At 37.4% G+C, this 27,291-nt stretch overlaps 1 protein-coding gene across 2 annotated transcripts; it reads left to right on the top strand.

Annotated features, from left to right (window-relative positions):
* The first annotated feature begins 1,171 nt into the window (after positions 1 to 1,171).
* Positions 1,172 to 25,481, top strand: LOC128738864 (DE-cadherin). 2 transcript variants are annotated; one of them, XM_053834312.1, is made up of 4 exons: positions 1,172 to 1,236; positions 6,571 to 7,113; positions 18,302 to 18,438; positions 18,623 to 25,481. In XM_053834312.1, the coding sequence occupies exon 4, from the start codon at positions 18,950 to 18,952 to the stop codon at positions 23,489 to 23,491; it is 4,542 nt and encodes a 1,513-aa protein (XP_053690287.1). In that variant the 5' UTR covers positions 1,172 to 1,236; positions 6,571 to 7,113; positions 18,302 to 18,438; positions 18,623 to 18,949; the 3' UTR covers positions 23,492 to 25,481. The 2 variants fall into 2 exon arrangements, with proteins under 2 accessions (XP_053690287.1, XP_053690286.1); XM_053834311.1 differs by lacking the exon at positions 1,172 to 1,236 and adding an exon at positions 4,841 to 5,578.
* Positions 25,482 to 27,291: the final 1,810 nt, after the last annotated feature.

Genomic DNA, 27,291 nt, shown 5'->3' with positions numbered 1-27,291 from the left:
AAGTGTGTGTTTTCCATATGAAATATTTCATTTCACGTTAAATCGAAGGGAAACACTTTTGATACCCGAATGATTGATTAATGAAACAAGATTATCAATATTTATTGCGACATTTGCCCCCATTTAGACTACCCCGATTTACACGATTATCACAGTTGATTCTTTTTCACTTCATTTTCCTTGAGCGAAATCGTGTGCGAGAAGGAAAAAGAAGTCAAACTTATTAGTAGATCAAACTAAAAGACACTCTAGTGTCAGATTAACAGTGCAAAACGCGGTATGTTGCAATAAATGATTATCACAGTTCACAGTAGTCTAAATAGTCATAAAAGGGGCAATATTTACACGTTGAAATTCATGTGTAAGATCTCTTGGTAACGCCTGTCTATTTGTTTCGGTGTAAGTAAACTACTTTAAGAGTGTATAACATATTATGTCAATAGCTCACTATCTCTGTTATCCAAAATCCAACTTTCTTTTATGCAAGTTCAGTTCGTTGGACGCAAAGGCAAAGGTGTGTCGGGTTCGGGTGTTCGAAAGCAGTAAGCAGCGCTTCCATGAAACGGTGTGAGTTTTGTATATAGCGGTATTTGTTTTACCTGCACAAGCTGCAACAAGTGAGATAGCATCACCTCACCACCATTCACGACCTATGGATACAATCCAACGCAAGTTTGTCGACGAATCCACTTTGATTCGTTCTTTGGCTGTATTTCATTTCGAAAAACCGTTCTCTTTATGTCGTACGCTGCCCTTGCACCGCTGGTTTATCGCGTATTAATGGAGTGAAAAGTGCCTTAAACTTAATTCAAAAGTGAGACAAACTGAAGCTAATGTAAAATACTGGTTCTTTTGGTTGTTTTTCTAGCGAAATATCGAAGAAAATAATGTATTTTTAGTGAAAACAAGGTGTGGAATTCGTTTTCTTTTAGTTGTGATTCTTCTTTTCTATGCCTGCTTCGCGAACGGCTCGTTTCGGTTTTCTTTCGTGTTGTCAAGAGTGAGAGACGACATCGGAAATGAGTGCCAAGCGCTTAAAAGGAGCTCGTGAGTAAGGTGTATACTATTGAATGAGTGTTAGTGCGTAGAGAGCAAAACCGGAAATTTATAAGGTTTTGTTTGGTAACCAACACATGTACTGCCAGTGGCTGGAGTATTTAAATCAAACGGCAGTCAGCAGTCACGCAACGGTAGAATGAGAAAATTTTAGCTATTTAGTCGTCGGCTTTTCTATGTGTGAGTATATTTTCGTAGTTGTTTTTGAAATAAAAAGCCGGATTATCAGTGAAGCCAGTTTATTGTGATAATTTAGTTTAAAAAACTTAAAAGCAAAAGCAATACTTATTATTTTAAAAAAGATAATGGGTATGCCTGCGTACGCATATACCCAGGTACATACATATCCGTAGTGACTCGCGATTGGGCCTCAACTGGCAAATTGTAAACAAATCGTTTTATTACATCATCAGCATTAAAAAGACTGATAATATCCTTGGCAAGAATTCTTTCTTCTGTTTTAATCGTTAGAATTATTTAAAACAAGGTTTTAGTGATGAGCGATAGAAGTGTTTAATCAAAACAAAAGACAATTTGCAGTTTTGTCTCTTGCATTGTTATGAAGTGGCAGGCTTATTTGCGAATCGTTTTGTAAACAGGCGATAGTAAAGAGCGAAACTACGTTGTTTTCAAAACACAGGCGCATTGCAAACAGGCGAAACCAAATAAAAAAATCAAAACAAGGCGAAACAGGGCTGGGCGAATCTCATTGTCAAAATGCTTAAAGCCTCTTTCCAAGGGGTTCAACTATAAAATTTAGTTTTTGAGCTTGAATGCACAAATTTACGCAGTATTGTTGTGAAATTATAAGATTGATTTATTCTACACCAATTTATGTCTTTAAACTTGATTTTTGTAACTTTTATTTAAATTAAGACTTGAGATTGTACAGAGAAATCATCACAGTGATATTCCACATTGTTTACTCTTTGTTAGTAGCGCCCTTATCGCGAATCACTCCGGATATGATTTGATGCCACTGGAAAATTTTACATAAAAAATACTTTAAGGTATACATCCACCTGGAATGTACGAAATAGTGACGTAGCAGATTATATTAATTTTTAGCTTAGTTTTCAGACTATTTCGCTTGTATAATATAATTAGAAACATCTTTGGTGCAATTTTTTTTCAATGTATTTTTCATGTGTTATCCAGTTTCATTTATATCACGCTCTACTACGTATTACCCAAATGCTTTACTATTTTGATAGTCCACTCAAAATTTTAGAAAAATTGTTTTCGCAGTCAGTAATTCAGCACCAACTTTTCAAAAGGGCTAAACTGCGAAATATAAACAAACCGAATAACGGTTTTTTACTGGACTAGCATAGGAAAAGAAAATCCTCACTCGGTTTGTTTACATTTTATTAATTCAATCAGTTAAATCAATTTTAACTGTTTAGCAATTGCATAATGGTTACAATAATCACAACAAATTTTCGGGACATTTTTTCTATCCAACGACTTATTGGCGATAAAATTTCATGCAGCGATAATATTTGAAAACTCTAAAAACCATAAGCAACTTGCTTTTGTATTTTGGATCTTTTTTCCACCTGACACGACGTTCGTAAGGAATTTGGGATTTATTATAGTACAGTGGACCCCCGTTCGTCTGAACGATTCCTCATGCAAACTAACGGGGTTAGTTTTTAATTTGAACAACTGGCCACCCTAATATGCTGAAACTCGTATGAATTGGCCGCCCTGCTCTTTGTTATTGTTTTGATGGTTTGGTTTAGTTGGCAGTTGCAAGCAGCGAATATTTTATTTTCCGATCGGATTTCTACCATATTCGTTGGGAAAACGGAATGTGAAACAGATTAAACACGCTTGGTCGGCACAAACAAATCGTGTTTATGTGCACTGTGTGTATAAGCAAATGATGTCATGTTGAGAATGACATTTGAACGGCACCATCACCACCACAAGCGAGTGAGGGATTCTTTCTCTATACTAGTCCAGCAGAAAATAACTCTAACTCGGTTTGTTTACATTTTGCAGATTGGCCCTTTTAAAAAGTTGGTGCCAATTTTAATTTGCACGTCGTGCAAACCACCGGGGTTCAAATTAAAGTGTTTAGATTAAAAACGATCAAACGAACGGGGGTCTACGGTATAGAGTGAACCAATTAATACGAATTGGGCAATCCCTAGCTCACTAAACCATTTATTTCAACACAAATTGACAGCCTTTCACCATACGAGGCATAAATGTAAGATGAAAAATTGCCCTGATAAGTCCTGCCCTGATAAGCCCTGATAGTCACTAACGGTCCAAAAATTGTTTTCCTATTGGTTCGTTTGTGGTTGTTTGTGTTGGAAAATTAACAGTGGGCGATAGTGATAGTAACCGGTGTTTGTTGGGCCTAACGACTCTTCTACTTCTTCACTATACTACATTTTACAACTCAAGTAGTACAAAATGTCCAGGGCAAAGCTCATTTGTAAATTCGATCTATTATTTTTATGCTTATCATCATAATCATTATCATCATCATCATCACCATCACCATCACCATCACCATCATCATCATCATCATTTTATTTAAAATATGACATTCCGGCCTTTGGCAGAGAGATCTCAGAGTCAGTTCGCGGAGTCCGCGCAGGGCCCGAACGCCTCCGCCTGCGGGTATAGTTGACAGTTTGAATTTATTGGTTGTTGAAAGCGTCCTTGCTTCACACACGTATGTTTTCCTTCTATTTTTATTTCTTATTTTTCGGTTTATTGTCGCTTTTTCATAGCTTCATACAGTCTCATGATAACTGGGATTAAATTAAGCTCTTGTAACCATGAACTCTTGTTGTAGCAATAGTTCAATACAGGTTCATAGTTACTTCAGAATTTTTGATAACATACTGGAAAAGTGCAAACTCAGATTGACTTTTAAATGCAAAAGAAGAAACAACAGGGAAGAAAATAATCGCGAACATAATCAAAACATTGTCGCCGACTACGAAAAATCAAAAGTAAAAGTATAACCGATTATTTTAAATTTACTTTAAGGAACTAAGCATTATTTCATAATGATCATGCTGTATATTTCTTTACATTTACTGCTTCTAGATACTTAAAAATGTGTATCCTGTGTCCTAGAATATATTTTTTACTTTTGTATATCATTTTCAATGACTCTTAGGACTACTCAGAAAAGTTAATATTTCGGAAAAGTTAATCGACCCATTCCCCAATCGATTAACTTTTTCGAGAGTCCACTGTACTTATTACCAATAATTTTTTATCCAAGCAATTTCGAAATACGGATCCAATAAGAAAATACGACAGATAAAACTTTTTGCTGTTTTCACAAGATTTTGAAGACTAGACCATAATTAATCCAAGCACAAAAGAAAACTTCTTTTCAGCTATTTTCTATGTTTTCTACGAGATACGATGTTTACACAAGAGATTGGTGCCATATATGTAATACTACGACGTTTAGAGAGAAAAGGAAAATTTTTTAAAAGTAGTCATGTCTCACCTACACAATTGTTTGGGCTCGGGCTTAAAGGGATAAACGACCTCTCTTCACTTTACTAAACAGAAACTCTGAAAATGGATACTGTTGGCCTATTTCAAATTCCAAAACGGTCGCAGAAACATTAGAATATTTGGGTCCGAATTTAACATAGTCCAAAAAATATATAGTAAAATGAAATCGGCAACACTGAAAGAAAACATTCATTCAATAATACTCTATTCCATCGACTATAGCCACTAGCCGACAATGTCGGCTCTCTTTGGGAGTTCCAGACCAGTTGAGTCGGTAACGCGGTAGTGAAAACACATGCAGCCCCTTTGCTGTTGAATGTGTCTCTGCTTTTAAGGATAGTTTCCACGCGTACGCAAGCACTGGGTTTTTCTTCAGAGAAACGGCGTTCTAATAGATATTGCCCGTGCAAGTAGTGAACCTTTTATCCGTAGAAACGAGGGATTGCATTTGGAATATAAAGGTATGCTGAACTCAGGAGCAAAGAAGACACCTAAAAGGCAGACCGATAAGGTTACACAAGAATGGTGATTGTGAAGGAAGAAGGCAAAAAATGATAATAAAAATTCATTGTGGTAATAGTTAGAAGAAGGTGTACAGAAGAAATTCTGAATCGAAAATTTTCTTTGTGCCACTTCGATTACTCCTGAAGTTCGTGAGATATAAAGGTATTTGAAATTTCGTTAGAGTTGAGTGAAGTGCCAGTGAGTACCATTTTGGGTCGCGTCCGTTTGCTAGTGTTGGAGAGTAGTCTACGTGTGGATTTGCGACATTCCTCTTCAATCAGACGACTGTTGAGTTGGTAGCACCGCTAACGACCGGTGACGACGGTGCATGCCTCTGTGCATAGGCTGTGGTGGCTCAGGTTTGAAGGCAGAGCGGATGCAACGATACCGGACCGTCAGCGTATAGAGCGAGAAACAGCGGAAAGCAAAAACAAGCCAGCTTTGGCGATTCGTCGCGTGGTGACTCACGCGAGGTTTCTTGTTTGGGCACCACTATGCGAAGCAACGAATTACAATAAAAGTGAGTTCAGATTGTTGCAGTTTTACTCGGAATATACGGTGAATAATGCGAGCCATTTGGTTCGTTCATCGCTTGGTCATTCTTTGTATGGAGTATAAACTTTCTGCTGTCAAAACTGCTGCTTTGGTAAAGATAGTAAAACCGATTATGAGGTTGCTGGCGTTGATGCACTTTAATTATAGCACACATTTACATATTACATTTCCTTTAACATTATACGAAAAGTTTGATTACGTGATTATCGGAAAATATTCCTGATCATCTGAAATCTAAAATATTAGTAAAACAATTTTAAAGTAGGACTACGTCGCTATCACTTCGGGTAAACAAATACGGAACTGTCACGTTGGATAAAACTTTAAACCATTCTACAACTACTTGAAATTGAATCGTCAATGCATCGTATGATATAAAAATATCCACTAAATTTAGTTTTATACTGATACAACCATTATTGTGCAATTGCTAAATAGTTAAAATGGATTGAAAAGTTTTTATTTCAATTTTCATAATTTTTTGACAACTTTCATAAGTTCTGCTTCATGTTCAGAAAAAAGTGGCAGAATTTTCTCGTCCCAACAGGTCAAAATTTTTTATTCGATTAAATCTAGACCATACCGACGTCCTGAAAGTAAAGTGTTTTGTACAAGTGCCGCCAACAAATGCTGAAAATTGTTTATATATTTTGTATCTAACTGGTGGTCTATATCTGGGGCAGACCAAATGCATTTAAGTTAAAAGTAACTATTTTTCAAATCCTCACAGTTAGGTTCATTACATCTCAGTCGTCGTCGACTCCAATCAATGCTTGGAGAAAACCCTATGGTGATTGGTATTTTTAATATTCTCACAATCGCGAATATACAAAATGGTGTTTCTGTTATGCTCAACATCGTACCTTAACAAACTGCACACAATTTTATACTTACCGTAAAACCCTCACATTTTATAAAAACAAAGCGCTAATATTGTCGTTTTTCTCAATCCTACAGGTATGGATATCAATGGAAAATGACACCGTTACATCCGACACTAGTATATGACACGAGATGTGAGACGGTCCAGTAAATTCCATTTTTTTACTCCCGTCAGTGATCTATCCCTGCTGATTCGTCGTGTGTTTAGTGATTTGGTTTGGCAACGTTAAATCCATTTTAATAAGTGGTGCTCCAGTGCTGTAGTAGAAGTTCATACGTGGTGGAATCCAGTCCCAGAAAAAAAGATGTGATAACGATCTCCGAATGGTAAAAAACGCAATATTACGTCGGCTGTGCAAATTAAGTGCCTTAGTGAAGAAAAAGAAGTTTTAAGAAGACGATAAAAATAATAGTTCCTGAATTGAAACCTTGTCGGAAGTGAGTGATTATAGTGCCTTCGAATTGGAAATGCTTTATTACGATCAACGTTCCGCACAGTACAGAACGAATTGCAGTTGTCGGTGTCTGATTTATTGTGCTCTGCCAACCAACTAGAAAGTCTACTTTGTACAAGTATACGCTCTTTCGAGTACGATTTTAGCTGATAAATATATTTAGGTGAGACTGAAATGAACTGTTTTCCATTTAATTTTCAGAATTTTTGTATAAATTTTAGAAGCTCTATTTGTCTTATTTAGTAAGTGTTCAGCTGATAGCAAAGCAAAGCCTAGGGACTGTGTTCCCTGTTCCGTTTTTGGAACTTGACGTTCTGTTTTCATTCGACAGACTTCGCAACCAGTTGTTAGAGTACAGGACAATTGGGGGGCTAGTGCTACAAGTCTTTAATTGGCCTTTCTCAGCCAAGATTTGAATATACTACGACTGGCTTGTTAGATCAACCTCGAAGCTAAATGGGAAGAATAGCTGTTTAGCTGATACATTTTGTTAAAACATTTCGACTTATGAACAAAAAATATTTTCGTTGGTTTCCACAAAACACAATTTAAGATACCCTTAACAATATTATCATACAAAAGTTAATTCTATCAAAAAGATCTAGGCTTTCAGTTTTCCGCAGTTGAACTTTTCTGTAATTGTTTTGAGTTATTCACCATTTTGGAAAATTTGTATGAAGACTTTTACCGGATAATTTATTTTCTTGGTTGAAGAAATTCTTATAATTTTATGAAATGTTTGTTCTACGATGCTTGGTTCAAGAATTATGAATTTTTCAAATAGGCGATGTCCGAAAAAAGAAAAGTCCAAGAAAATCTGAAAATTTTTATTGGAATCTTAAAAAACTGGCGACTCTAATTTTTTTTAAAATATTTTATCTTCGTTTCATAAGTTCATTATCTATGCCATTGATGTCATTTAATTAATAATATTTCATATAATTCTGAAGGCGACGACGAGAAAAAAACAAAGAAAATTTTTTAATCGAGCAAAGAAAAATATTGATTTTTCACATTTTTACTTAAAGTTTAAAGTTCATTCATTATATATGTTACTGTAACGTAACGACGCTAAAAAATCAGAAGCTAGAACGGGATTTGCACTACATACAATTCAAGAAGGACATATTTTTGACTTCGAAAAAACGCGCATTCAAGAGAAAATTGAAAATAAAGATACTAGACTTACAGCAGAGATGTTCCATATTAAAATGAGAGCACAAGAACGGACAGTTAATTTACAACGAGAATGCGGGAATTTCAACGACACATACAACGGACTAATGACTAAACTACGACTACTAGAAGAAAGGAAGAAATGATAGGTTAGTTAGTAATAGTTATAAAGGACGAGGCAGTGAGAATAGATGTTCAACGTAAGTTTGTCTTGACAATAGTAAATTGTGTAAATATTTAAATAAATGTGATCATGTTTTAGGCGTAGTAAATGACTGAAGCATAGCAAGTCGAAACGTCCGCTGAAAACATTTTAGTTCTTATTTCTCACCGAAAAAGTCAACAAGAGTAACATATAGAATTTTACGGTGACAAACCCCAACAAAAATATATTCACTCATACCTATACACCCATGCACACTCATACATGCGTATATATACACATGTACACATGTGTGTATATTTTTCAGTGCTGTGCTGTCCATAATCGCATAACAGCCACAAATTCTATGGCAATCCCATAGAAAATGTCGCGACTACGCAAATAAAGACATCACATCATTTTTGAACACTCGTTCGTTCTAACTAGCGATAAGTTTAAATTTTCACGAGTAAGTTAAAATCTCATGGATGGTGGGGCGGATTTGGTTTCAGTTTTCTAGAGAAATTTCTGTGCATATCAGCATTTCATCTAGGGAACTGAGTAAGCCCTCCCGGTGCTTCGGCCTAAACGGATTTGATTTAAAATCAAATCCGTTCAATTACGCTCCATTTCCGCATTACGAGACACATACTACACGTAAAGGTAAATTTTGCAATACTACATACCTACTACACATATATCTAACTTAAACTATATTATATTCTACATGCGGAACTAAGCTATAGGATGATGCCGAAGAGCACGACAAACCACCTACCCATGGGAGGGTGTTGCGCTTCATACGAAAATTATAAAAATATCCCGTCCTGTGATGTGTTTTAGTAGGATAAGGCGAAATGCTGCAAAAACCCTTATTGTAAAGGTCGGGCGTCTTGTGTAGTCAGGGTTAGACCACCATAATTTAAGGCGTATTCACTAAATAATGTCAGCCACGTGTCTGACAAAATAAAGCAAAATTTATGCGGTAAAAATCTTGGTTGTTGCTGTTTTTTTCATTGCAACATTTCGGCCCAGCCACGCCGGCATTACCCTAAATGTTCTTGATGTCGTAGAAATGCACCGCAAAATACGATTGTCTCGTTTTCGATGATTGGCGTGTAACTACGAGATAAACAATTCGCGCGTTTTTCGCGGAATACTATCAATATAGATCCTGATTACCTGATAATTTTTATGATGGGGTGCGGCATTAGATCTTTTAACTATTTGTATTTTCGGTCTACTCACAGTTTTCCAAATACTACAGAGAAAAACTATCACTATTTCTTATCAATATTTACCCCTATGATTGTACATTCCTTTTGTGGTGATAAATTGGTTCTTCAGGCTTAGGTAACAGGAAAGCAGATTAGGCCAAACAATTAGAGGCATGCCGAAAATACTATTCAATGCCCTAATACTTATCAAATTGTTTGAGAGTGTGATTACCCATTTTTTGGAATTATAGGGCTATTCGAAATTATAACAGCAATAGTGATGCTTCTGGTTTTGCTTTGCCTTGTGTAGTGCCCACAATACACAATCAGTGCATTAAATTGCAATGTTATGTACGATCATGTTTATTTATTCGTCATTTGTTTACAAAATCGAATAGATAAACGGTTCGAATTTTTAAAAAACGTATATCACTTCAAGGGAACTGCAAGATAGATTGAATCTTTCTATTCATTGCACTTCAGAATAATTTTTCATCAGATGTTAAGTGATATTTCAATATCAGTTGATAACAGTTTCACAACTGCTTGAAGCGAATTCTGAATAAACTTAAATAAATGCGCTGTGCCGCGCAATTCTATATGCATGGAAAATAGAAGCGTATCAAAACTAAAAAAACAATGTGGTTGAAACTTTATCAATCTATGATAATATTAGATGGAAGTTTCTCAAAATTGTAGGATAGGTTTGGATCGAAGAGTCAAAATTCCTTGAAATTTATTACGCGGGTATAGTTCGATAACGCAACAAAATTTGATGTTAGACTGTAAGATATCAGATGGCTTAGTGGTGTAATCGATTAAACAACACGCTCAACTAGAGATTGAGAGCTGTGTGTTCGACTGTCACCTTCGCTTAGTCGATATTTTTAGTCTAAGATCAAGATTTTCATTTCATCCTATTTTTTGATTTGTCACATTAAACATTTACTATTCCCGAAATTAAGTAAATTATTTTTTGTGAACCACAAATTAACCTGCCTTCTGCTTTCCTTCACCCATCTTCAGACATCTACAAATATATAAACTTTATTTTACTACATTCGCTCAGCCAGTTCTACATCTGTTATTGTAACGAAAATTGGCATAATGTGAGAAACAAAAAAGGGTTTTTCATTTGAATATGTCTACCCCCTTTGTCAGCTTCCCCTCTGCTGTCCCCCATCCACTTGTACGTCTATTTTCTTTTTGGTAATCCATATAGAGCGAGGCAAAACCTTTTTTATGTTTCTGAACGTCCGGCTTACTTACTTACTTAGTTGGTTTGCCGTCCTAAGACAAAGCCTGTTGAACAAAGTTTCTCCATGTAACTCGGTGGAGGGCTACCGCTCTCCAATTCCCCGGACGCTGAGTATTCTCCGCCAAATCTCGCTCCACCTGGCCCAACCATCTTGCTCGCTGCGCTCCTGGTCGTCTTGTTCCTACAGGATTTGAGGCGAACACCATCTTTGCAGGGTAGTTGTCCGGCATTCTTGCAACATGCCCTGCCCATCGTACCCGTCCAGCTTTAGCCACCTTCTGGATACTGGGTTCGCCATAAAGCTGTGCGAGTTCATGGTTTATCCTCCGCCTCCATACTCCGTTTTCCTGTACGCCGCCGAAGATCGTTCTTAGCACTCGTCGTTCGAGTTTCATGCCCGTAGAGAACAATCGGTCTAATAAGCGTTTTGTACAGGGTGCTCGACCGCAATTGCTTGTAAAGCCCATAATTAGCACGACTTCCGCTGATAATACGCCTCCGAATCTCACGGCTGGTATCATTATCCGCCGTTACCAGTGCTCCTAGGTAGATAAATTCGCCGACTACCTCAAACTCATCGCCATCGATCAATATATTACTGCCCAAGCGGCGTTGTTTAGCCTCGCTTCCGCTGGCCAGCATGTACTTTGTTTTAGACGAATTTACCTTTAACCCAATCTTTTCTGCTTCGCGCTTTAGTCTGGTGTACTGTTCAGCCACCGCCACAGATGTTCTGCCTATAACATCCATGTCATCGACAAAACAGACAAATTGACTAGATTTGTAGAAAATCGTGTTCTGCGTGTTGATATCCGCTCGGTTCATAACATCTTGTAGCGATACGTTGAACGCAGATATCAAGATGGCTTGACAATACAATTTTTTTTAAAACTTTTATCAAACATCGTAATCCGATGTGTTTATCGCGAAATCAATTTCAAAGATGGCTTGACTTAGTTTTTTGAAAAAATCTCAGAAACTACGTAACCACAAATTACCACAAATTGGATTTCGAAGCCACAAATTAACCACTAAATATTGGTGATAAAAGTTTTAAAAAAAATTATATTGTCAAGCCATCTTGATATCTGCACGTTGAACAGCAGGCATGAGAGACCATCATCTTGACGAAGCCTCATTGTGTATAGAACATGTGTGACAAGTTTGATGAGAAAACGTTCTGGCGTTCACGTACCCACGTATCCATGTTCCTATCATACATATACGTTGTATTCAGTGATTCCCGTCACCCAATAGCGGACACTGAGCCGCTCCCAATACCGGACAGCAAAATGCTTTACTTGATTCAGTCAAATTCTTGAACGAAATCAAGATATTGCACAAACAGAGATTGAGAAGAAAGAAACCGTAACTTATACCGAACCGGTTATCTTCAATATGAAAACACAAGGAAACCAATTGATGATCAACTCTTCGAAGAAAACAGAAGACCTTCCATGTAGTGCATAACAAACTGTAAATTTTCAAGGTAATTTTTCATCTTTAGTCAACAAGTATACAAGCAATAAGAGGTTTTAAGCATTTTGAGATGTATTTTTCAGAAACTTATGCCCTGAATTGATTTATTTTATGATTTCTGTTAGGTGTTCGGTACTGGCAATTTATTTTTAAGTAATGAGCGATGTCTTACACAGTTCACCTCGTTGAATTGCGGTACATTCATTTCAGAATCTGTTGCATCCGGTGGCACCCAAGTGACACCTTTTTTGCACCCAAACTTTGAAATATTGAAATCCGGCAGTTCAGCCAATTTTTGAAACTGCACAAATGAGCACAAGTTTGACGTGATCGGCACCTTGCCGGTACAATAAGGCACACAATGAACAAAATTGGCGCGAATAAGGTGCGTAGAGTGTTGTAAACGACTTACCCTTGATTTACGATCAATTTCGTAATAGTAGTAGGTAGTAGTAGGGGAAAGCCACCATCATTTCAAGGACTTGCCAATGTATGTGGGTAGAATTACAGTAGATCCAAATTTGATTATCAGATGAATTTCACACTAATGCTGTTACAGAAGGGCCAAAAGGGATTGGGCGGACCCACAAGCAGAGGCACTTGTGCGCATTCCGGGGTTATAAGAGTCGCCTTCCAGCATTAGGATCCTTCCATGTAATAATCAATTTCGCTATACCAACTTTAACCCACGTGATGATTTGTTTGTTTTGAATTGAGAAGTGCCATATTTGCTTCAGACCATAAGGATTCAGGTTGGCAATCCACTCCGTCATCCAGCCTTCCACATTTATGATATCAATAATAATACTGTTAATATATGATATGATATTAAGATGAAATGTGGTATAAATGATAAAAATAGAACAATCTCACCAGCAGTCCTTCGTATGGAATAGAGTAGCGTCCTTTGGGTTCGATAAATGCTTCTTATTTAATTTTAATTTTTAAAAGTTAGTTTAATTTTTCATTCTGGTATCCATGTGCAGTATTAAAACTCGTTTTGGCCAGTTTTTACTATATAGCAGGAGATGCTTCATAAGCTAAAACGAAAAAAATAATTAAAATAACTTATTAGGCTTACCTATTAGCTAGGCCGTGTGGCTCCGCCGTCTGCCCAAAACCGCGGTTTTGAGACCAGGCAGCCGGGAACCACCCAGCAACGCACCTCCTAGCTTGGCTACTCAATAGAGCATTACCAGGTATGGCCACGTGGAGGCGCTAGGTAGGGGCTTGGGATGGCTAGAGCTATATTGGACGCTCATTTGCCTTCCCCATTTCATACCCGATTTACGATCAATTTCGTAATACAGGTATACCTCGATATAAGACAGCCTCGTTATAAAACAACCTCGATATAAGACAATTCGATATAAGACAATTCTGTCTTATATCGAAACAAATCCCTTTTACAAAGCTGATAACGATACCAGAGCTGATTTTCCATTCTGAAATCGGTGCTATGAAGATGTTGATTATTTCAATATAACCCCAAAAATAGTAAAAAACTAATAGTTCAAACAATAATAAATAGTTCAAAAACCGTAAACACATAACACAGAGCAAAATTGGCGACCGCTAATGCAATTTTTTTTTGAAAAAACCATGTTTCGATGTAAGACAATTTCGATATAAGACAACTTTTAGAAATTATAAATTGTCTTATATCGAGGTATCCCTGTACAATACATTTAGGCTGTGAACCATTCCATTTTTAGTGAACCATTCCATTTGACAGTTCGATGGTTATTTCTACTCGAGTGGTTAAAATCAGTTCAGAATGCGAACCATTTCATATTTGACAGATTGATAGCTGTTTTACTCAATGAGAGCATATATAAGGTGAGGATGAAGATATGTTTCTATAACAGCGATTTTGTTTATTCAATCCAAGTTGGAATTGGATGAATTTTTAGTGTTCGTTTGCTCCTATTTGATAGATAAATTTTTTCTCATTTCATTTTGGGTTGAATAAACAAATTTGTTATAGGTATGTTAAACATCCATACATTGCACAGTGGTCCAAACAGCGAAATACATGATCTTTTGATATAGCGCCGAAACGTGAAGTTTTTCTCATATAGTGTCTTTAGGAACATTTCTTTGTATAACAAGTCCCTTCTTGTGAGAGAAATCTTTGGGTGATTAATTCCATTAAAAGTGAGATACGAAACTTATTTTCTCGTATATTCGAGATACAGGTTTAGTACTCTCGGCAAAGTTGTAGTAAATATCAATACAAACAACTTTGTCAAAGACACCATACTTGTATCTCTTCATGGAAATTGTCTATGAAGCGTTATTCATGGACAGACCCTTCAAAACAGCTTTTAAACCCTGAGTTATTCTGGTCAACTTTTACGTGTTCATAGTGTTCTAGAAAGTTGTTTATCTTGCTAAAATCAACGTTTTGCCTTTCTACTATATAAATATATAGTATAAAGGTATAGAAATCACTTGGAAAACCGAAAATAGAAAGAAGGTCCTGCGGGCCGAATGTTATATACCATTCGACTCAGTTTCGAAAACTGATCATTTTCTCTGTGTGTGTGTGTGTGTGTGTGTGTGTGTGTGTGTGTGTGTGTGTGTGTGTGTGTGTGTGTGTGTGTGTGTGTGTGTGTGTGTGTGTGTGTGTGTGTGTGTGTGTGTGTGTGTGTGTGTGTGTGTGTGTGTGTGTGTGTGTGTGTGTGTGTGTGTGTGTGTGTGTGTGTGTGTGTGTGTGTGTGTGTGTGTGTGTGTGTGTGTGTGTGTGTGTGTGTGTGTGTGTGTGTGTGTGTGTGTGTGTGTGTGTGTGTGTGTGTGTGTGTGTGTGTGTGTGTGTGTGTGTGTGTGTGTGTGTGTGTGTGTGTGTGTGTGTGTGTGTGTGTGTGTGTGTGTGTGTGTGTGTGTGTGTGTGTGTGTGTGTGTGTGTGTGTGTGTGTGTGTATGGGTGTGTATGTAACGCTTTTAATCTCACTCACTTTTCTCGGAGATGGCTGGACCGATTTTAATGTTCTTAGTGTCAAATGAAAGGTCTAGGTGTCCCATTGGTCGCTATTGAATTTCATACTGATCGGACTTTTAGTTCAAAAGTTATGTATAAAAATACGAAAAATATGGGACTTCATTATCTCATAGATCCCTTAACCGATTTGAACAAAATTGCTTGCATATGAAAGAGGAGCCTTACAAACTTTTAACTTCCAAATTTCATGATGATTGGACTTGTAGTTTGAAAGTTACATAAAGAAATGTGAAAAAATAGTATTTAAAACATATTTTTGTAACATTTAAGAATTAATTCAATGAAAAACATCACACATTTTATTATTATTTGAAAATTACTGCTGAGATCTATCAAACGAAACCGAGTTATTTAAAATCGGACGCTTCATTCAAAAGTTATTCAAACTTTAACACTTAAGCACCGTATATTAAACCGTTAAAACGTGTGAAATCAAAACATATCAATCAAATGTTGATTGTATTCAATGTATGAGATGTGTGTGATGTATGTATGTATGTATGTATGTATGTATGTATGTATGTATGTATGTATGTATGTATGTATGTATGTATGTATGTATGTATGTATGTATGTATGTATGTATGTATGTATGTATGTATGTATGTATGTATGTATGTATGTATGTATGTATGTATGTATGTATGTATGTATGTATAAATGTCTGTATGTATGTATGTATGTATAAATGTCTGTATGTATGTATGTATGTATGTATGTATATATGTATGTATAAATGTCTGTATGTATGTATGTATGTATGTATGTATGTATGTATGTATGTATGTATGTATGTATGTATGTATGTATGTATGTGTATGTGATGACAATTTGCAATGAAATTCAAGAAAAGTGAGAAACATGTCAATAGTCAGAAGTTTTTGAAGCCTCTTAGTGGAATACGAAATTTGAAATTAAAGAAAAGAAAAAACTTTTACCGACTAAATTCCACTATTTAATATTTATTCGCGACAGATACGTATACGCTTTGAAATAAGACACTGATGAAGCCTGCACGTCGTAGGCGAACTACGTATCTGTTGCAAATAAATATTAAATAGCGGGATTCAATTGCAAAGTTTTTTCTTTCCTTTGATTTTAGATTTCAATTGTCATTTTCTTGCTGTTACTCACAATTGTACACGAAAAGCAAAAAGCGGAGAAAAGCAGTTAATTTAAGTATATAAGTATAGTGGTGCATAGGATCAAAATACTAGTGAGTTGATTTTTCCAAATAAATTTATACAAATTTCAAACAAATTTTGCGCATCAATATATGCTCTTTTCAATCCATAGATACTAGAGCTTAGAAATGTTATATGAAAAATAGGAAGTAAACGTTGCACGGTAGTAACTTTGTAAGATTTGTTTTCGTTAGTGACATTTTAAAGAACAGATGTCTTATGTCATGTATCATGTTTTAATAAATAAATCAAAAATGACAAGCACTGGAAATCATATCGATCATATTTCCTATTCTCAAGCATGTTTATGGTTCAGCTTTTGCACTATTTTTCGACCTCATCTTGTTTTCCTAACCCTCTAACATTGTAAAAACGATGCGATCAAGCTAATGACTATCTTTTCATGAAAGTACATTCAAAAGAAGCTCAAGTTTTGATTTCCATGCAAAAATAATTATCTGAAGGAGCGCCAGCTAAGAAAAAGTTCAATTTCTCTTTTTCATATCTAATGCTCTATTCAGTTATTTTTTCTGATTCAGATATATTGCACAATTGAAGCCAAGCAAACTAATAGTAAAATTTTGAGATTAATCATTTTGTTGTCGAAATCCTTTTTCTTCAAAAGTGAAGTATATAATAATTTTTCTGAACTCTTGTTTTCAAAGATGCTAACTTTTGAACGCATGGTATTAATATCAAAATATCAAAAAAAATCTACCCTTGGGCTAAAACCACTCAAAAAAAAATATCAAAAAATCTGCTATGACCTATGAACATATATTTCATATTGTCAGTTCAAAACAAGTTTCGTATGTGGCTCTGAAACCCAAAAGTTAAGGCCGACCGATTATAAAACTAAATAAGGTGTTCATCAAATAACATAAATGACGCTTACAAGTATTTACGCACCCAAGGAAAGAAAATATAATTATTCTTCGCAATACGTTGTGAATTTTACTGGCAAATAATGATTTTGAGGAATACGGAACGGATATTTAAAAATATAGTCATGTTAATTATAGATGTTCCTGAGAAATTAAATAATGATTATTGTGGCAGTAGAAAGGCTAGGTCACGCCGCTAGGTGGATTAATTCGGGTTTTTGTAGAACATTATTATACGTGATTTTCTGAAGTTTCGGAGATATTGAGCATTTTTGATGAAAAATAGTACTACTTTGAGCTTAAATATTTCCCAAGGTGGCAAATGGTGGCAGATCAAACAACTCGTACTTAAAAGTACATCAAAAAACCTTTAAAATCAAGTGTCAATTGCCTGTAGTAGGGTTTTTTTTCTGCTGTTTCAGGTTAAACATTCCTTAGAATATTCTGTATACGAGGTTTGTTAAAAAAGTATCGCGAATTTTGAATTTTCGCGGGCAAAGTATGTTCGACTTTCGATCTTTTTGTGGCGTTATGTTGGTACTCATTACTCTCACTGACAATTTCGGTCATTATGAATGTTCAGTCACTTTTTGACAGCTATTGTGCGTGGACGTGTTCTAGCTTGTCTAGGACGACGCTACACCACGATTGTGGAAATAAAGACATCGTCGAAGGAGGAGCTGAACAAGATCACAAAAATGATTTTTCAAAATGCTTCGAGGATTGGAAAAAACGTTATCACAAGTGTATAATGTCTGATGGGGATTACTTTGAAGGTGACAAAATAGATATTCATGAAAAAATAAATAGTTCTTGAAAAAACGTGAAATTCGCGATACTTTTTGAACAAACCTCGTATACCTATTCTTCAAAGTCTTATGATGCTCATACATAATTACTACACATTTATCGTTGAATAATAATATTTTCATTCGCTGGAAAACTAAACTCGTTTCGTATGCAATGCCATTGATCATCAGTAACCCTTATCTCTCTTGTGCATATCGCAGGTATCGATTTATTGAGGTGATTCAATTACATCGAGCAACGAAACCGCCGTCCATATTGCGAGCAGAAGGCATTCTAACTTATACCAAGCCCAGTGGCCAACTGTCAGCGGATAAGGCAATCGTTTTCTGGCACGAAGGTAGGCACACTGTGATTTATTTGTATGTTCGACATTATCACCTTCAACCGCAAATGTACAAACACACCAAATAATTTACTTTCCACAACCAACAAGCAGAATTGATAAGCCTTACGCAATGTACTTATTCTATCCTCTTTCTTCTCTTTCTACACGTCTTTCACATGCGGATTTGTGTGTGCAGACTTTCTAGGACCTTGCGCGACAGTATGAAGTTGTATCTTATCGGTATAACCGTCTAGGTATAACTGAATTCCTTCTGACAACAGCTTTTACGATGATAGATAGGGGCAGCTACCCCTGCAACGATGGTTGCGGCAGCGATTGAAACTTCTATTAACCATGGTACGACTGGATGAATCGTCGAATATTATTTAAGTTCGTCTATTTTCTTAATTTCAAGGGAAGAAGTGTTTCCCTTAAAATCCGTGCAACAGATAGCACCGAAGTAAGTTTAATTCAAAAGAGAAGTACGTAATAGTTAAGGGTTAGTAACGTAACTGAACGCAAAATGAATAGGTTAGTAATAACGATACTGGTATATCTGGCGATATCAGTGTTTTCGACACACTCAGATAACAATTTCTTTAGAAGGACTGATGAAACAGATAGGAGTAGTTCGGCGGGTGGCTTTAGTCGGTTTGATTACCGGGAAATATTCAGTCTGAATCGGTTAGCGCGGAACCGGCGAAGTATATCTGACGATACATACGAGACTGAGACAAACGGATTGAATGAATATGGATATGGTTCACAGGAAGTTTCATCCCGGTCAATGAAAGCAGTTGATAATCGAAAGCCTTTATTTGTTAACTGCGAAGGTTATGCCCCATCGGTCAAAGAGGAGCGCGAGCTCGGAACATACGTAATTCAGGTTAACGCAACCGATCCGGACGAACATCAGACGATTTCGTACAGTTTCGTGACGGCAGCAACTGAACGTTCCAAATTTAGAATTGACAAAACTACAGGACAAATAACGACAATTCATCGGTTCGACCGGGACGAACCGATTCGGGAAAAGGAAGTATACATTACTGTACGTGCTACGGACGATGGTTTACCAAATCTGGACGATGTCTGTACGTTCAAGGTGACGATTGAAGATATCAACGATAACCCGCCAGTTTTCGACAAGACTAGATACGATGAACCAATCACTAAGGATGCTAAAGTGGGCACTAAAGTGGCAACTATTTCTGCTACTGATCTGGACGACGGGGATAATAGTATCGTCAAATACGAAATTTTGAAAAAGTACAACGATTACAGCTATTTTAGAATTAACGAAAATAATGGTATCGTTACTTTGGCCAAATCAGTAGATAAAAGTCCAGGACAATACTATCAAATCTACGTACGTGCGTTCAATATCATACCAGATGCGCCTCAGGACGCCGAAGTGGAAGTGAAGATCCCGGTGATTGAGTCTAACAAACTGCCACCATATTTTACCGAGGCTCAACAGCAGCCCATTTCGTTGGAAGAAAATTTTAGTAACTATAGTACTGCTCTAGCCACCTTAAAGGCCAACTCCCACATCAGTGGAAAACCTGAGGTGATATTCGAATTGATTACTGGTAGAACTGAGCAAACCAATAGCAAAAATACGTTCGTGCTTGAGCAGAAAGAGAACACAGCAATTATCCTGCTTGCTAAAGCATTGGACTATGAAACAATAACCGAGTTCACACTAACAGTAAGTGTAAAGAATACGCACGATTTGATTGCGCAAAGCATCGTCAAGATAAAAGTTTTAGACGTTAACGATAACATTCCCTACTTTACCGAAGTAAACTCCGGCTGGATTCCGGAGAACGAACCTATTGGTACCCCAGTCATGCAGGTGCGTGCTTTCGACATGGACGGAACGTCCGCTCATAATATTGTTTCATTCAGACTAGCGGACAACAAAGAATACTTCAACATAGATCATCATACTGGAAATATCACCGCATTGCAGATGTTCGATCGTGAAGCCACTGACACTTATCATGTAAAAATCATAGCAGAAGACAATTCACCTTCTGCACTGTATAACAATGGTAAGCCGAATAGTATATCGCAGACATTTATCATCAAGATATCGGATAAAAACGATCATCCGCCCAAGTTCACCAAAGATTATTTCGTTTCGGAAAATGTTGCAGAAGACGCTAACAAGAACACGGTGGTTATTGTGGTTACGGCACAGGACGTAGACACAGCTTCGCAGATTACGTATTCTATAGTTTCTGGAAATATTGGAAATGCGTTCAAGATCGACGAAACGACCGGTGCCATCTCCGTTAACAATGAGTTGGATTATGAAAATATCACGGAGTACACACTTCAGGTGCGGGCATTCGACGGAACATACGATGACAATGCTACGGTTTCGATCAAGGTCGAAGATGTTAATGACAACCTGCCCAAGTTTGCCAAAAATGATTATGTGCTGGAAATTGAAGAGGAAAAGGTAATGGAAGGTTGTATCGAAAACATTACAGCGTGGGATCCCGATATTAAAGACCGCTTTGCGCCGCAACACATTAAGTTTGCAATTGTTAAAGTTGAACAGCGTCCGTTACTGGAAATTGACGATAATGGTTGCCTGCGGCAAAAGGCTCCCCTTGATCGAGATCCTCCGAATGGGCACAAGGCCTGGCAGGTCATCATTTCAGCAACGGATGAAGATGGCAGCGGACGTCAGTCGACAACGACAGTCAATATCAAACTGAATGACACCAATGATAATCCACCGTTTTTGACAAATAAAATGCCGGTTGTTTGGTACGAAAATCAGGAACCAGGCAGGATTGTAACACTGACGGCGGATGATTATGATGAACCACAGAATGGGCCACCCTTCAGATATGAGATTCCGAATAGTGCGGATGAAAGCATCCGTTCGATGTTTAGAATCGATATGGACGTTCTGTACGCAATGGTAAGATTCGATCGTGAAGCGCAGAAAGAGTACTTCATTCCGGTTCAAATAACGGATAGCGGAGAGCCACGTCCGCTGAGTAAGATTAGTATCTTGCACTTGGTGATTGGTGATGTTAATGATAATGAAATGAGTGATGGAGAAAGTCAAATATTCGTGTACAACTATAAAGGCGAATCACCGAATGCGGATATCGGGCGAGTCTATGTCACTGATCTGGACGATTGGGATTTGCCGGATAAGACGTTCATGTGGAAAGATGGCTATAGTCATGAGCATTTTCAGTTGAACATGGGCACAGGTATGATCACGATGCTGTACGGTACTGGAGGAGGACGATACGAGCTGAATTTTACAGTGACTGAGCAATCCAGCTTCTTCCCGCGTCATCAAGTTTCCGCTAAAGTGATAGTAAATGTGAAGGAAATTCCAGAGGAAGCGGTTGATAAAAGTGGTTCCATTCGATTCTATGGAATTACTGCGGAAGAGTTCGTATCACGCAGCCCGTCTTTATCGTCTACACCCAAAGATCGTTTACAAGCTAGTCTAGCGGAAAGGTTGAATATAAGTAAGGAAAACGTGGACGTATTCACAGTACTGCAGCATGACAACAATGCTACTTTATTGGATGTCCGATTTTCAGCTCATGGCAGCCCATATTATGAACCAGAACGTTTAAACGGAATGATTGGATATAACCAAAGGATGCTGGAGGAAGAACTGGGATTGAAGATGATGATGATAAACATCGACGAGTGTATCGAGGAAAAGGTTCGCTGCGAGCTGTCCTGCAAGAATGTACTGCATAAATCGAATGTTCCGATTGCGGTATATACAAATACTAGTTCGTTTGTGGGTGTGAACGCATTTGTACAGGCAGAATGTGTGTGCGATGCTCCACTGGCGACGTTCGACTGTTTGAATGGAGGAACGCCGTATCACGATAAATGTGAGTGCCATGAAGGGTTTGAAGGTCCACGATGTGAGGAAATTGCCGTTGGTTTTTACGGGCACGGGTATGCAATGTACCCGCCGGTGAGTCCATGTAATATGACTCGAATTAGCCTGGAGCTAACTCCGCAACGAGAAGATGGTTTGGTTATGTACATTGGTCCGATGAGTTTCAATCCACTATTGCCAATTCAAGATTTCTTGGCATTGGAGTTGGTTAAAGGATTACCCGTATTGCTATTGGATTATGGAACGGGAACCACCCGGATTGCACATAAGCATCGCTATCCACAAGGCAGGCCGTTCACGGTCGAGATAGTACTGCAGCCACAGACAGTAGAAATGATTGTCGATAATTGTAAGTTATCTACATGTATGAGCCTGGATGCTCCGAAGGGGCCAAACGAATCCTTGAATGTCAACGCTCCACTGCAGCTGGGAGGGGCAGCAGTAAACATCGAATCATTGGGATCTATGTTTAATTGGACCTACGTTCCACAGAGTCAAGGTTTCACTGGTTGCATTCGAAATTTGACGATAAACGATCGAACGTACAATCTTGGAGCACCAAGTTTAGCTAAAAATCACGATCCTGGATGTCATCGTTCGGTAGCTGTAGCAGTTTCGTTCGGTATCGATTCAAACTTCCTGATTGCTATTATTGTGTGTATAGCGGTGCTTTTGATTCTACTTCTCGCAGTTGTTGTCCACAAAAAGCACCAGGATGGTTGGCACGAGAAGGACATGGACGATATTCGAGAGACTATCATAAATTACGAGGAGGAAGGAGGCGGTGAACGGGACGCAGAGTATGACTTAACGGTGCTACGAGCGCCGCCTATTTATATGGATAAGCCGTACGGAAACGATTTGCGACAGAAAGAGGCAAACGAGGTGCCCGATATTGGTGCTTTCTTGACCGACAAAAAGGATGCCTGTGATAAGGACGCGGATGCCTATCCGATCGACGACGTGCGCCATTATGCGTACGAAGGAGATGGAAACAGTTCCGGTTCACTGTCAAGTTTAGCTTCCTGTACCGACGAAGGTGATCTCAAATTTAACTACCTGTCTAACTTTGGGCCCAGGTTTAGAAAATTGGCCGATATGTACGGTGAAGAGCCTTCTGATACGGACTCGAACGTCGATGACGATGAGGGCTGGAGGATCTGAGGTCATTCACGCAATGTTTGTGGTGTTAAAATTTTCTCATCCTAAGACGTGTCAGTTCAGCTGTTATAGAAGCTAAAAGCTATTTTCCATGTGGTAGGCACTGTATCATTACATTGAAAAACATTGTATACTGTGAAGTTTATAAAAAAGAGAAAAGTTATAATTAAACTTTTGAAATATTAATATCAAAATGGTCACATAAGATAGTAACGGTGCCTCCGCACCGTATACAGCATAGAACACGAGCGTCTTTTAGCTTTCAAACATTGTTGGATGAGTCACCGCTTTGTCGGCGATAAAGATAGGGAAAGGCGGTTTCATGTGCCTGGTCGGGGAGATATTGGTACGTGCAAGCTTAACGGTAGGTTGTCAAACGAAAGCCATAGGCTAGCGATTCCCCCATTGAAGACATTCCTTTTTATAGTTGTTAAGCGATGCCAGTGGGTCATTTTCATTTTAGAAGCATGACTCGTGGATTTATATATATTTGTAAGCGGTATAGGGTAAGTCAGCAGCTCGAATTTCGCTTTGGCCATGCTCTAGCTACGGATCGGGAAGCCAAATGGTCAAAAGAACCGAACAGACAATGTCTTCCAACTGTCAACTTTTTGCAGTATTTTTCGGTCATTGTTTCATACATACTGCGAAATAGTTACAACCATTGTGTTCTTCTCTGAAATTAATGTATAGCATTCGTAACATTCGGCCAAAGCGCTGTTCGACCAAACCAGAAGAGCAAAAGTTGTACATAAATATCGAGATCACTGCCTTAAAACTCCTTTCTCGATAAACAAAAGCCTGTAAACGGTACCACAAAGTATTGATGATGCATTTTCGAAACGCCACGAACTGTCTAGACTGATGTGTGTGTATGTATTATAATGGGATGGAACGAAATGGGATGGGAAAATACGAATCTGGAAAACCGGTCGGCTTGTCGCACCAATGTCTCTTCCAACTATTACCCGTCGTACTAAAGTGCTTATGGTAGGTCTTTCTTCTCCTCGTTGACCCTCTAAGGTCGTCGTTGTCAAACATTTCAATCATAACAAAACTGGCTGTACCATTATGCGTACCGGAACAAAAACCGACAAAGAAATCCGTCAACTTACATGTCCGTCTCCATTGAAGGAAGTAGAAGTCATTTTCCAAAACGAAAGCAGTTACAATAAACATAGGGCAGAGCGACAGGAAGTTAGATACCAGTATGAGAGACGAAAACTAGATGCCTTATTCCGATACCGGAAAGATTGTACGAGAACGATTTAGTCTTTTATTTAACGGAACGCAAATCAAACAATTATTTTAAACTAAGAAGACAGAATAAAAGCAATGCTTAAGGAGCAACGTAATAATATTTTTAGTTTATGATTTTAAACAAAGCATATATAGAAAATAGATATAATGGACCTGTGCTGTTTCTTTCAAAGAATTGTGCTCTACAAATGAATTGTTGAACAATAAAGCACAGTGTTAACGCGACGGCGCCTTCGTAGTGTAACGGTGGTACATATGAGCAAAACATAAAGTAACAGATATGCTCTCGATTTGGTCGAGAACATGATTTTATACAGGAAACTATTAGATGTCAATTTTCAAGCTATATTTTTTAAACAATCTACCACAAAAGAAGCAGAAATCATAAATAAAAATAGAACACTAGTTTTAAGTGTCAGCAACCGATAGAGGACGGAAGCGAAAAAATACACACTGACTATATATGAAGAGAATCAATAGCGGCGAACGCTATACCGTAATATAAAATGACGAAAAGCAGCAAAAAGTGATCAATAATAATTTTAGACAAGTAAATCGGATAGACTTAATTTTAATTTATTTAATTCACCTGCTCCTCCACACGACAGTAACGGAGGAGAGATGGATCGGTATGTTGCAGCTATACAACAAAAAGCGGACGATCAAATGTGTAAATGTAATTCAATTTTTAATTAGGATTTTAAATCAAGAAGATTGGTTAATAAAGTTTAAGTAATTAAAATATTGTGTCGTTTTTTCGTTTGAACACCTATTCTTAGAAGATGCCCGCAGCTGTGGGAATGCGCTAAAGACAATTTTCGTTGTTTCAGTTGATGATGTGTAAAAATTTTATATTCATAGTTGTTTTCATTGCGCACGTACAAAAATTGTTAGCACTGATAACTCATAAAGATGTATGTAAGTTAGAGTGTGAATCATATTTTTTATTTATTTTCTAAAATCAGTGACACTAAAAAATCTGACGAATATGTGCAAGTAGTTGCTAGCTTGCTTTCATAATATTTTAAGTTGTATCAGTAAACAGAAACAGCGATGAAAGAGGTAAGGAAACATGAAGGGCGCCATTGTAACACTAGATGAGAGACGAAAAAAATATATTTGTTTCGCAGTAGATTTCAAGTGAGTATAGTTTAGTTTAGTCGTTTGCCATCTAATCGGATTGAAGCACGGTCTCGTATTTGCTTTACGTCTTGCAAAGGCTGGAATCGGAGTTTCGTTTTTCCTTCTAAACATTCTTCCGTGCGTACTGCTTTTCTTTTTACAATATGCTGGAAAGGCGTAACTTCAGTCTAAACAAAGGAAAAATTTCTTAGTCCTTCTGCCAGCTGCTGGGACTCGGACTGAGGTACTTATGGGTAAAAGGTTTGTTTGAGATTAACCAGAACAACACCAATTGCTGACATCCATTGAGCTTTCCGCTTCTTCCTGCTCAAAAACTGTGGTTTAGGATACATCCTCGTTCATCGACAAAATTTTTTATTAAATTCAGCGGTTGTAACAGTATGCATTTGATGCATGTTAATGGTAATGCGTAGTGTATATTCACTCAAAAGTAACTAAAAGCTTGGGGGGCTCTGTAGCCGCAAGGTTACCGAGTCTGCTTTGACAAGCGAATGGTCATGGGTTCGAATCTTAGTAGAATCAAGCCATTCGATGTCAAAGTGACTTTAGCATGGGTTTATTCTCAGGCCCCTCATCGCCCTTCCTTCATGCTGAGTTCTATATTATCCCGATATGGCCTATTGACAGTGCAAAAATGAGACCCTTGTAGTAAAAATGCACTGGTTTGCTACGCCAGGGATGACTATAATTGGGGACTGTGCGCTGTCATGTGGAACGAGGTGGATAAAGTAGAGTAAAGCATTGAAAGAAGGGTACCCAATTACACACAAGCACGCATAAAAAAAGAAATTCAATAAGCATATCGCTCACTCAATAGCGACTATAGCTAAAATAAATGCAGTGCGGGTTATACAACAAACACCCGGGCGATATCACAATAGATCTAACTTACTGGTCGCAGTGATGAGTCCATACAGGAAAAAAAAAAAAAAAAAAAACTAAAAGCTTCGCAAAGAAGAAAAGAAAGAAAAGTGAAATAGAAAAAAATCCTGAGTATCTTTTTTGCTTATAGATCAGAAAATAAAATTAACTGTTGCCATTAAACAAAAATACTAATGATGATTGCTTTGAATGTCATTGCATTTTTTTTACTTTTTCTCTCTGATTTTTAGATATGTTATGTAAAAAACTCAGTTCGTCAAAAAAAAAGAAAAAGAAAAAAAAAATAAACAATAAATAACCAATGCAAACAAAAAAATATATTTTTTATGTTTTTGTAATGATGCATAATTTTTTACTCCATCGGTAATGATGCATAATTTTTCTAGCTCCTCCTGAGTATTTTTTCTAGAAAGCTTATTAAAATGCCTTTTATTTGCCATTTCAATACTTAAAATCGGTTTATTAGTTTAAAAGTTATAATATTTTCATACTTCATTTAGTTTCATTTAGTTACTGTG

The sequence above is a fragment of the Sabethes cyaneus genome, chromosome 2 (genome assembly GCF_943734655.1).
Source record: "Sabethes cyaneus chromosome 2, idSabCyanKW18_F2, whole genome shotgun sequence".
In the NCBI taxonomy this organism is placed as follows: Eukaryota; Metazoa; Arthropoda; class Insecta; order Diptera; family Culicidae; genus Sabethes; species Sabethes cyaneus.
This window is presented reverse-complemented; position numbering and strand designations above follow the sequence as displayed.